Here is a 13,022-nt window from a genome sequence, read left to right on the forward strand (position 1 = left end):
CCCTAAACTACACGGAATAATTTCTCACTTAAGGCTGAGCCATGGTGCTGTTAATAGCATTGCCTTGCCTGGAATGTCTTCTGTTTCTGATCTCTCGTTGCCAGTAGCTGTTTTAACCTATCAGAAACAGATCGGATTATCATTAAATAGGCTTTTAACTTAGTTGTTTTAAATCTTGAAATACACTAAGAAAAAAAAGCGAAGAGAGTTTTTGCCCAAGTTTAGGCAACTTAAACCAACTGGCTTAATAAATGAAGTAGTCTGCTGTTCAGGAAGGATGCACTATCATGATTGAAGGATGCTGTTCCACTTCACCCTACATTAGAAAGTTGTTTCATTCACTTCAAACATCATTTTAAACGTTGGCTTTGGCATGGGTGCTTTCTTTTTAAACATATAAGTGTTTAAACGATAAAGGAATCCTGCTCCCATGGGGGTTAGAGGTTTCACTGCAGAGACTTGCAAGGAGAAAAGCTAATTTTTTCTCTTGTTCCCACAATTGTGACTTTTATACTTTCCATTTACTACAGAAAGCCTCTGGTTGTTGAGGTTGAACATTGGGACTCCACTGAGGGCCTCCCTGAGCTCAGGACAATGAGGCGATGTGTCTGTGTCTTAGCCATTCACAGCACTTTGTATGGCAGCTAATGAAGAAAAACACATTGGGGGCCAGATCCATAGAAGGTGAATTCGACGTTTTGTGAGCGAAGCACACACCCATTGGTTTTGTGAAGGCTTTTCAAGGGATCCCCAATGTTTTATTATAATGCGAACTCGGGGTGGTTGCATTGCAAAGTACCTGGAAGGTTACAGCTCCCTGAATTCAGCCAGTTAAAAGAGCCCTCTGAACACAACCAGGGCCGGCACCTGACAGTGTTTGCTGGAAATTTGGCTGGGCCAACTGTAGAGTTTGCAAATGCCCGTGAATATTCCGAGGAGCAGGGTGACCAGTCTGATACGCCTTGATACAGGCCGCTTCTCTGCACTGGAGGGAGACTGCCAGGCGCTGCTGGCGCTGGAGCTCACCACCCCACCCCACGTCGCCCCCAGCCCTCGGCTTTTTTCCCTTTCCCGCGGCCTGGCTGGCGGAGATGCATTGTCTCCCAAAAGGCAGCTTCAGAAGTGCGGATCAAAGCCGGGCCTGGGAGCACCTCTTCTGCCCCCAGACACCCGGAGCCGTCTCTGAGCAATCCAGCATGTTCTGTTTGCTGGCGCGCTGACTGGGGCGCGCCGGAGCCGGGAGAACTCGGCGTGGACTTCCCCGCGCTGATGTAATGATGATGGATGCGGCGACGCGGCTGCAGACGGCGCTGCGCGGGCCCAGCGCGCCCGCTAATGAACCCACCGCGCGGCCGCTGCGGCCCGGGACCTTGGGCAGGGGACGCAGGCGCTGGCAAAAGTGGTGAAAGGCGTGAAAAACATCCCTTGCCACCGTCGGAGGAAACCAGAACCTGAACGGAACTCGACAGGAAAGCGCAGAGAGAGAGCGAGCTTTCAAACAAAATTGGCCATACCGGTACAACCTGAGCAAAACAATTACCATAATCAATGGGGACTCGCCTTTGTAATGGTGAAAGTGTCTGTTTGGGGTTCCCCTGGTCCCCCGCCCCTTGCAGGTCTAAGTGACGACTCTAAAGAGGACGACTTGAGGCATCTGTGTGCAAGTGCTGTTTAATATGTAGGTCCCGGCAAGAATTCGCCAAGGTGGTAAAGGTTGCGGTTCTTTTGCTCGCTTGCTGTTCTCTTGCTTATTTTCAAATGCAGACGTGCACTACAGCATCGCCAGGTCAGTGGCTCCAGGAAGCTTTAAATGCCTTGTGTTGTAAGAGGTTGACGCAGGTTCAGATTTATAATTTAGAAAGAAAAGACCCACCTGCAGGCAGGTTGCAAATGGGAGACGGATTAGATTTAAAATAGGGTCTGGAATTAATTGTGCCCTGGGTTTAGGCCTCGGGGAAATTACAAAAGGTTCAGGGATAGTTGAGTGGGAAAAAGCCTTGACTGTTTGCTTTCAGGAAGGAATGTTTATCCCTCCTTTTACCTATGAAACTTAAAGCTTTCGGAAGGATATACCATTAGAGCAATTTTCCTTGGTTGCTTTTTTTTTTTTCTTTTTTCTTCACTGAGCTGCTGGGACTCAAACATCAGCTACAAACATTTTTCCCCTTAAGCATGAAAAGTCAAGGGGCATGCCAGCACATCTTGCATGTAATGTTTCAGTGGTGAAAGGGATTGAAGGAGAACAGTGTGGGGTCCTAAGCAAGGAACCTATATCGGGGGAAGAAGTATCATTTCATTCACATCTGAAAAACAGTGGCATGTTTTCCTCAGGGAAAAGTCTTTGAAGTGAAGCAGAACTTAATGTTTTCCCTTGATGCTTAAGTTCTAAATAAATTATACTTCATTATTTTTAAAACTCCAGGTTTTAAAAGTGTCGTGGAGCTACTGTCCTAGTGGTGTTTTGAGATTCCATGAGGAATTTCTACTGACCACTTCTATCCCGAATGCTTGAATGGACCAGCTCAGGACTGACTTTCCAAGCTCCTCTTACTATTCGCTGAAAATTCCATCACCACAACTCGAAGCGGCCACCTTTTGCCGCTCACTGACTCGTCACCCACAGTTTGATGAGGTGTGGGCGTCTAGAATGTTAAACTTTCTCCTTTATAACTGACAGGGACAAAGTTGTAAAATAAGCTGATATAATTTATAGGAATGTACAGGAAGCAGATGTCTGATTTGGCACATTGCCATCTTTATAGCCCAGTTCCAAGCATAAACTACACTTTTAAATAATTAGTTACTAACTAATGAGATCCAAAAATAAGTTGTCAAAATAGAAGAAGGGGGTAGATTGTTGAGTGACCAAGGGCCTATTTTTAAAAAATCCATTTCAGACGGGGGGTAGGAATTAGTATTCTTTAAGACCATTAATTAGTGTGATTTCAGTCAGTGCCTGGAGCTTTACCTCTTCTCACTTGAGCCTCTCTCTATGGTGATGAGCATTGGTAGGGTTTTATTGCTTTGTTAAAATAAAGTCCTTTGCCTTGGGGGAAAAACCAACAACTCCACAAAAACCAAGTTTGTCAAGGAATTTTGGGAACTTGTCTCCTGATTCCTATTAATTAGCACCCACTGCTAAGGAAGATACTTAGTTCTTACTAGGAATCCCATCTCTTAATGAGTTTTTTTTCTGGTGCATTTGCATGTTTCAATGTGTAGTTTTAACGTTGTAGACTCTGCTCAAATATAGCCAATAAAACTGTTATGTGTGTGTCGAAGGGAACAATTATAGCATACTAAATCCTTGTTTATCCCAAATGGCTAAGAATTGAGTGTTTGGATCAATTAAATATTTCTGCTAAAGTTTTTAGTTTTTATAGAATTTGCCAGTTTTCAACGAAACACTGAGTATGAAAAGAAAATGTATATAGCTAAACCAGTGGTGATTGAAATTCAAGACACTGCAGAGTCCTGTAAGTCACAGGGTCATTGATGCGATCATTTATGTACTCAGTAAACATTCTTACGTGAACTAAGTGCTGAGAAAGTAGAAGCCTTGTCCTCGTGGAGCTTACAGCCTGGAAAGGAGAGGTGGATGTTCAGCACAGACTTTTCCAGATGAAGGAGAGTTTATTATCATTGTGATGGGTGCTAGGATAGGTTTGTGTAGGGCATTGGAATTCAGGGTTCTAGAGTGCAGTTCATTCATTAGTTCATCCAGTCAGCAAAGACTTCTATGAGTATATACTGCACGGGTATACAGCAGTGAGCAAAAATAAATGTGTAGAACAGTTGTTCAAGGCTCACGCCTGTATTCCCAGGACTTTGGGAGGCCGAGGCGGGTGGATCACCTGAGGTCAGGAGTTCGAGACCAGCCTGGCAAACATGACAAAACCCCGTCTCTAGTAAAAATACAAAAAATTAGCTGGGCATGATGGCGGGCGCCTTTAATCCCAGCTACTTGGGAGGCCGAGGCAGGAGAATCGCTTGAACCTGGGAGGCAGAGGTTGCAGTGAGCTGAGATCACGCCATTGCACTCCAGCCTGGGCAACAGAGCGAGACTCTGTCTCAAAAGAAACAAAACCAAAAAAACAAAAACAAACAAACAAAAAAAACCAAGGTTTAGTGAATCTGACAATTAGTAATGCTTGCTAACATTGAGGTTCATGGGTGCCACCCTCCAAGGTAAATGCATTGCAAGAATCTGAATGCTTAGCAAGCACCGTAGAAACACTGATACAAATGGTTCTTGTACCATGAGAAACAATGATGCCAATTGTATTGGATTATTCTTGTGGCATACTTTAAAGATGATATTTAAATCAATTTTGAAGGACCATTACAAAAATTAATTATTCTGAGATTGTTAGAACTAGAAGGGACCATCAAAGTTTTCTCCTTTAAGGGTTCTCTGTCCAGATTCTTGGAAAAGCTTGGAAGGTCTGTGATCCCTTAGAAATTAAATGTGCACTTTTGAGTTTAAGGGTATTTTCTGGGGAGAAGCTCTTTAACTTTTAACACGTTCTTAAGATGTGCTCCCCCCGGCCAAAGTAAAGCTCAGATCTCACTGCCTGATTCTGTCATTTGACAGATGGGATCACTGAGGCTCAGCAACAGGTTGTTGGCGGTTGTGCACTGGCCAGCTAGCCCCAGGGGGCGCCATGCAGGTAGCCCTGCCCTTGAGACTCACACACGGTGGCTGCGCTCGGAAGGGAAATCTCAAGCTCCCTTTTCTGTTGTATAATACTTTGTCAGTGCCCTTTGAGGGGTGTCTCTGAATTTGGAGTGGATCTTACAATTGATATGTAAATTTAACTTAGTGCTTCTTTTTTCTTTTTTATTCTACAAAAGCTGTTCTTAAATAACTTGTGTGTTTTACAATGAATGACACTGGATAATCTCAGTAAAGAGATGGAAGTGAGTGGAAGAGCTGGTGCTACAGTGTGCCATGTGGCCTCTGGTTCTTAAGCATTCTAGTTACTTGAATTCCAGATCAAGGAGGAATTTATTATACAATGAAGAGCTTGCAGTTCCTTGCAAATATGTGTTAAAGTAGACTGCAAATATTTTATCTTGTATTTTAACTTTTTTAGTTGGTCAAGCAGTTGCTTATTTCATTTCACTAACCGCTGCTGTGATTGAGGATGTCGACATCTACTAAATGTAGAAAAATAAGCAAGATGGCCAGAACTAAGAAATGCTTTCCACGAATGTTGCAATCTAGATAACTTGAAGAAAACATGCTAGAGAGGGTACTTTTCCTCTTTTCTTGTATTCTTTGTAGGTGTAGAACATGACTGCAAAAAGGAACATGAACCAGAGTGAAAATTGATGAATGATGAGTTAGGGCGATTATCACATGAATGAAGCCAGTGAAAGACGGACCTACTGAACCTGCCTTTAGCTGAATTTTGATATTTCCTAAGTGAGCCCAGTCTTTGCTATTGCAAAGACCTTTCAACTTTTCCATGTGGAATCAAGAGCGTGTTGTTCTATTAGTAACTTTGTCTTAAAAATGTAACTTAAATGAACTGAAATATTCTCATGCTTTACAGAGGTTAAAGAGTATAGCTTACCTGAATGAATTAGGATTAGGAGGTATACTGCAATTCAGATATCTTTATGAAAGAGGCAAAAATCACTGACTACTTGGCCTGAATTATCCTCTGATTCAGAATTTGGAGTAGGCCTTCGATGTTAGAAATTGTCGGACTCTCTTTAAAACATCTAATTAATATTAAAAACCTTCCCTCCCTTTGGAAGTTGTTCAAATGCCCCTTCCTGTAAAGTTGGCCACTTGAAGAGACATTTGCAGATGTGGCTTTAAAAAGTAATGTGACACTTGTTTCACATGATAGACACAGTTGCAAATTGAGATTTTTATACCGTTTGATACCAGATGCTCAGTAGGGATTTGGGAAAAGTACCACATTATGGGCATTTCCCTTGGTTCTCTTTTTTGCATGTGTAGCGTTTCACCGGTTTGTTAAACTTTGAGACATTTTTTTGCCAGAAAACCTGTGGAGAAGTGTCATCCACATTTTGAATTTCCTAAAGCTCTAGGCTTTTCTCAGATGACAGGTGAAGTGGACTTTTGAATTTTTTTTTTTTTCCACCATTTTGGAAAGTTGATGGCTCTGTTGTTTTCTTTAGGGCATTTTTGGTCGAAGAGAGCTGAAGTAATGAGAAGACATCATGGAGGCCCAGTCCCACAGCTCCACGACCACTGAAAAGAAAAAAGTTGAGAATTCCATAGTGAAGTGCTCCACTCGAACAGATGTGAGCGAGAAAGCCGTTGCTTCCAGCACCACTTCTAATGGTGAGCAGCACAGGGATTACCAGCAGCCCAGCCTGGAGTCATTTCTGTGTTCTCTGCATTCCTTGTGAATTGAGCGTTTGCACCTGGACCAGTGTTTGTTCTAGGAGAGGCTAAAGAAAGCAAATGGGGCAGGGGCGGGGGGACAGCAGGGGGACATGGAATGTAGTAATCTCTATTTTGGCACTCAACCTACACGTTGACTTCCAAACTTTCTAATTTGAGATGTAAATGTGATAGGTTATTTATTATCAGAAGTTCCTGTTTTGGCATTTTGGAAATCATCTTGACTAGTCTGGCAAGAGTTCAAAATGCTTTGTGTTGCATATGGATCACCTATACTACTTGGAATAATTAGTACAAAAGACACAAAAGTTGTCTTGTCAAAATTAGTGACAGGACAGCAGTCTCCTCCAACCCCAACTTTAAGTAGTCTACTTTAAAGGATTTTAAGAATTGTTAATGACTGAACCTCAAGGTAATGTTAGTATCTGAGATGCAGGTTTTGTTGTTAGCTTATAAAAATTTAATTTACTTATTTGTGTTCAGAGATAACACAGAGCCACTGTTTCTGTATTCTGTATTTTTAAATTTTCAGCAAAGTGTTGAGAGGCATTTCAGTTCAAGCATGGAGTGTTAAAAATAAATTCCAGAGCCTCCCTGGTACAAACAGACTGAATATGTTAATGGTAACCTTCACTTCCTGTCCCTGCTGTTTCTCCATTGTGGGCCACTAATGCCTTTCCTTTTTGTAGATTTCATAGCCATTCCTGGCCTCTCTGAATTTCTCTGCTTTTCCATGGGCCTTTAGGAAGAATGAGCTGGCCCGTTCTCCTAGTTCCTGGACACTGCCTATCTCGGCACATTGATTTGTATGAGCCAACCTGCTATTCTTATATTTTCTATATTCCAAGACAGGCTTTACTTGATTGATTTACACGTTTTTACATCCACCTGGAGAGTCAGAATCTCCTTTGGAAGGTAACTGCAGTCCAGAACGTTAGACTGTAAGGGCATATACTTCCAAGCAGCCTGGCCACTTCTCTCTGGGCCCCTCCATTTCTGCTGAGAGCCTGTGCTTCTCACCTGCACTTCTTCACCCGGTTTCATGAGTGTGCATTGCTGACTGCACTGGGTAGGGAAGGAGCTGGCTCTTAAACCTGCCGGCAAATGACTTCAGTTTTAAATTAATCCTTAGGGAGATATATTTATGTCTGAGTTAAAATAATGAATTTACATATATGTGAAAATATTTCCTCCTTTTATTGATGGTATTTAAAGTCAAGACTGGAGCTTATTTTAATTGAGCCAGAATATTTGCATTTTTCATCCAATGTGGTTATAGAAGGCATTTCTCCTTAAAAATATGTGACCTTTGTTTCTTTTTTCTGGAATTGGTAAAATTTAGGCAAATTTATTATTTCAGAAATAGAATCAGTATATGCAGTGTTGGTTATTTGGTAATTTTTATGGTAATTCTGTAGGAATAAATACTTCCTACGTACTTGGCTTCAGGAACATCAGCTTTTGGTTATCTTTATAGTTTGCGTGAGTGTACATGCCTGTGTGTGAGGGTGTGAGTGAGTGTGAGTGTGTGAGGATATGTGTGAGTGTGGGCAAGTGTATGAGTGTGTAGGTGTGTGGGTGTGTGTGGTAGAGGTAACTATGAGCATGCATGTGTGTGAATGTGAGAACAGGCAAGAACAAGTGCATGGCAGAAGATTTTGCTGCGCTGCATGGAGCCCGCAGAAGCGCCTGTCCTGTTTGTCAATCTCAGCTGCATGGCCACAGAGTCTCATTCTTATGAAGATGCTGTTGTTCATGCCACTTCCACACCTGGACACATTCTCAGGAGGTTTTCCACTGCAGCTGCATTTGTCTTGAGTTGCTCTTGGACCTCGGGTTTCCCTCATGATTCTGTTGAGGGTGATTGGGAAGAGAACTAACCTGACCAGCCCCACAACAGCCAGGAAGCCCCGAGATAAAACTAGCCAGAGAAGGAGCAGTCATAATTTACAAATGTTAGTGCTACAGTGTTAAATAATCACCTGTTTCCTCAACCACACTCCCCTGGCTTTCTGCCCTGATCAGCTTGTGCCCTTGAGCCCACATTTTCTCCTAAATGTGTATGAATCCTGTCCTGTTTGGGGACAGACACTCATTGGTCAAACTTGCAGGGCACATGCCTAAATGATAGCTGTCCTACAAATCTGGTGAACTCTGGCCAGTTTTTCAGTGTTCCTGTTTCTTCTAAGAGATTTACTGTTTTATATTTTGGGACAAAAATCAAATAAAAGAAAAATGGAAGTGGTGTTTTTAAACATGGATTGCAAGCCGACAAGCAGATTCTTGGAAAACAAATAAATCTAAAGAGAGGAACAAGTAAAAGAAAGGACAATAAACCCTTTCTTTGTGTATGTGATGCTAATAATTACCATGGTCTTTTTTACAGAGTCCTCTACAGTTTTCATCTAACTAGTTCAGAGCCTTTTTACTGTCCCAGGATTATGCTGAGGGGCGTGGATTGCTGGAAGTGCAGAGGCCCTTTCTTCTGCAACCTGGTTACCTGCTGCTCTGCACTCAGTCTTGATCACAGGGACTGGTGTGTGGGCTTTGGACCTGGCCCTGTCTGGGTTTAGAGCTCGTGGGGTGCAGGCTTTCCAAGTTGGGACACTATTTGTGTGCTGGCTGGTGGCTGACATCGCCATGGCCCTCCATCCTTCTGTCCATCCATCTGCCCCTCTGTCCCTCTTCCTATCTTTTCCCTTTTTCTCTATAAATATTTCATAAATGCTTGGGCCCCTGCACTGACGCTATTCGTAGAAAGGAAAACAGAATCATGTGGATGCTATAACAGGTAGTTTGATTGCTACTGCTTCCAGAAGGGTTCTTGTGCTTTCTTTACAAAGCCCTGAACTATATCCATTTGTAACTGAACAATTAAAAATGAGTTCAGTTTTGGCCAGGCCCGGTGGCTCACACCTGTAATCCCAGCACTTTGGGAGGCGGAGACAGGTGGATCACCAGGTCAGGAGATCGAGACCATCCTGGCTAACACAGTGAAACCCCGTCTCTACTAAAAATATAAAAAATTAGCTGGGCATGGTGGCGGGTGCCTGTAGTCCCAGCCACTTGGGAGGCTGAGGCAGGAGAATGGCGTGAACCTGGGAGGCGGAGCTTACAGTGAGCCAAGATCGCGCCACTGCACTCCAGCCTGGGCGACAGAACTAGACTCCGTCTCAAAAAAAAAAAAAAAAAAAGAGTTCAGTTTCAAAAACCAAATGAATGTGATACCTGCATTTTCTCTCCTATCCACCATTTCATGATTAAAGTCACACAAATGAACAAAAAGTTTTGTTCCTGGCCGAGTTATTGGTGAGGTTGCCTTAATTAACTTTTCCAGCCATTCTGTGGTGCAATTTGTTCTTCATTGTGAGCTTCCCAGCCAAACCACTCACATTCCACTGCATGTCCTTACAGATCTGTTTTCGTACTTTTCTCAGCCGAGTATCTGCTCCTGGAATAACATTCGTATACAGTTTTGTTTAAACATACGCAGACCCACAACCAAAAGGTACAGTTCAGAAAACTTGAACAGCTTTTTAAAGAAGCATTTGCCACTTAACACTGAAATTTGAAATAATGCAAGTGAAAAACTGTGTTGTAGATCTTGTATGAAAAAAAAAAAAAAAGGCAAGCCAAATTTGATTTTCGTAACATTTAAGAACCTATATCAACATATAAAGCCTTTGGTAATCTTTATGCAGGAAGTACAGGGTACCCGTAGTTTCATGTGCCCATAGTTTGATTTTAAATTTTATTGTTATATTTGAAGTGTAAATGGCAAAGGAGATGACATTTAGTTTTCTGAATTATTTAAGTGCAATTGTGATTTAAGTGATCATTTGTGGCATTTCACATGGTGGCTTTCCCATAGAAAGTATGCATGCAGATCTTAGGTATAATTGTTGACTTTAAAATGTCCAAGTCCATTAATGTGTGAAGACTGTAAGTAAAATGCCTTAATAGTCTCTTTTTCATATAGACTCATTACTTCATAAGCTACATGTTGTGTTTTCTAAATAAGAGTTTTGTTCATCTAAATCTTCCAATGTTCTACATGTTCTCATTCTCTAATACAATTTTTTTCAATGATTTGCAAATACTGACTTTTCAATTTGAAGTGTTTTGCCTCATTTTTGGCCCATGATTTTGTTTTAAAGGAGTAATTCGATAGTTCTTATTAACCTGCAACTCGGCTTTAAAAAAGAAACTAATGATAAACGTATGTAGGCTGTGGTCTTGGGGATCTTTTATCAGATCTGATAGTTATTGGGAACATACTTTAAAGTGATAGAAAGCAGAAATTATTATCCTAACGCTGATGCAATGTGAAACCAAAGTTGATAGATTAATGATGCAAAGGAAGTTCCCTGTTCACTTTGATTCTTTCAAAAAGAAGAATTTGATTCTTTGCTTAAAAAATTATTTTCTTCAAGGTTGGTAAGGGGAAAGTGTTATGGTCTGCAAATTCCTAAGGAGACGCTTTTTTTTTGCTTTAACTTTTGGTCACTTCTTGACCTTGTGATTTGCTTTTAAACTGTCCATTGCATGGGTGTTATTAGGTTGATGCAAAAGTAATTGCGGTTTTTCAAAAACCGCAATTACTTTTGCACCAACCAATGATTGTGATGTCTGTTGGTCTTCTAGCTGGGAGTCAGATGGCTCTGAGTTTTTTTGGAAGTTTGAAATTTATCTGCTGTTCTTCACCGTGAGCTCTTGTCTCCTTGACTTTTTTTAATGGTAAGAGTATATGTGCCAGTTCTGCTCTGAAATGGGCAGGCAGTTCACGCCATAAAGAACATAGGTTGTGAGTTTTCGGTTTCTTGTTTCTGTAGAGGTCCAACCCTTTTTCTTTGCCACATCCCATTTCCTGGCACATGACAGATACGTGGAAAGAATGTTCAGATAAAATGGATTTCAGATCATAGGATGTTCATTCGTAGCACACATAGGTTCTGGGATCCGAAGGCTTGGTTTGAGTTCTGGCAACATGAAGGACTAGCCATGTGAGTGTGGGCAGACTAACTTTTCAGCGTTCCAGTTTCCTCAACAGTTTAGCAAGATAATAGTAAGACCTACTTCACACTTCACAGGCTGCCATGTCATAAACAAATAGGAAGGACTCTGCAAACGTTAGCCATTGCTATTAGGACAAAGCATGCTGGTGAGTTAAATGTTATGAATCCAAAACAAAAAGATTCTGTTTTCTTGAACATACACATCAGTTTTCAAATTAAGGGAAATATGTTTGGCAAAAGTAATGGTGAATTTGCTGGACTCAGATGTCTGAAAAATAGTTCAAGATGTTTCACAAATCCCAAATGTGACTAAGTTTGCACATCTTGAGGAGGGATGGATTAAAAAAAACAAAGTTTCTGTAAACTTCCTTCTAAATGCCTTCTTAAATCAGAAAATAGGGAAGATAATCTTGGGAAAATTTATTTCAGTTTCCTCAACCTTGAAAGCTAGTGTTGTACTGATTATATGCTATTGCATTAGAAGCAGCATATATACATCTTTTTTCTTGATTCTTTTCCTGGGTTGAACTGGTGGTTTGTGCTGTATTCGAATTAGATTTTATTTTTTATGAAGAGTTTTTATGTATATAAATCAACTAACTAATGACAAATATTCTGATTCTAATAAGAGCCCCGACTCTCTTGAGCTCCAGACTCACATGTCCTGAACTCTGGTTACCACTGTGTTCTTTATTTTGGCTAAGTATATCACCTTTCCTGTGGTCAGCCAGGCTTGAAACCGCACCATCACCTTTGACCCCTCCTTCTCTCCTGCTCCCATGTCCTACCGGTTTGGAGGTCCTGTTAGATTTTCCTCTGTAATTACTCGCTCGTGTGTCTCTTCAGGCCAACCTACTGTACTGTGTGGTGAAAACCTTCACACCTCATGCTTAGATGATTAAAATGACCTTCTGTCTAATCACCTTGCCTTTCATCTCTACCCTCGTCACGCGTGGGACTTGCTCCTGCCAAATTAGGCTTATTACAGTTCTGCTTATGCCACACCCCTGCTCTAAAAGCTCCAGTGACTCCCAGCTACTTGTAGAATAAAGCTCAAAGTCTTTGACTTAACATTTAGATATCTTCTAAAATCTGGCCCCAATCTGGCAGTCCAATCTGATATGTTCAGAAGTAGATATGCTACTATCCCATCCCATAACCTATGCTTTAGCCAAATTCAAGGGCTCTTGGCCTTTTGTCCATGCATTCCTCCATAGAAGTGTTTTGCTAACACCAATGCATGTTTAAATTCTCAAATGTGAATATGTCCCCAGTCTCTTTCTCTCCTCATAAGGTCTTGTGTACTTTGGGGAACTAGCTAATAACACTAGATTTTTTTTATTTTTAAAATTATTATTATTTTAAGTAATAGACTTCATGTTTTAGAGAAGTTTTAGGTTTACAGAAAAATTAAGCAGAAGATACAGAGAGTTCTCATATACCCCGTCATACATACTTTCCCCTATTATTAACATCTTACATTAATGTGGTACATTTGTTACAAATGATGAACCAATATTGATGCACTGTCACTAACTTTCCATCATTCACATTGGGGCTCACTCTGTTGTACAGTTCTCTGGGTTTTAACAAACGTATGTCACATATCCACCACTGCAGTA

The 13,022-nt window shown here is 41.3% G+C and overlaps 1 protein-coding gene across 1 annotated transcript in view; it reads left to right on the plus strand.

The window, feature by feature from the left end:
- GLI3 (GLI family zinc finger 3) overlaps positions 1-13,022 on the plus strand; it is a 274,556-nt gene that overhangs the window by 8,401 nt on the left and 253,133 nt on the right. Inside the window, exon 2 of the mRNA XM_058439226.1 lies at positions 6,157-6,322. Coding sequence (XP_058295209.1) covers positions 6,199-6,322 — 124 coding nt within the window. The 5' untranslated portion in view covers positions 6,157-6,198. The remainder of the gene's footprint in view (positions 1-6,156; positions 6,323-13,022) is intronic.

The sequence above is a fragment of the Hylobates moloch genome, unplaced genomic scaffold (genome assembly GCF_009828535.3).
Source record: "Hylobates moloch isolate HMO894 unplaced genomic scaffold, HMol_V3 SCAFFOLD_1, whole genome shotgun sequence".
NCBI classification, from domain to species: Eukaryota; Metazoa; Chordata; class Mammalia; order Primates; family Hylobatidae; genus Hylobates; species Hylobates moloch.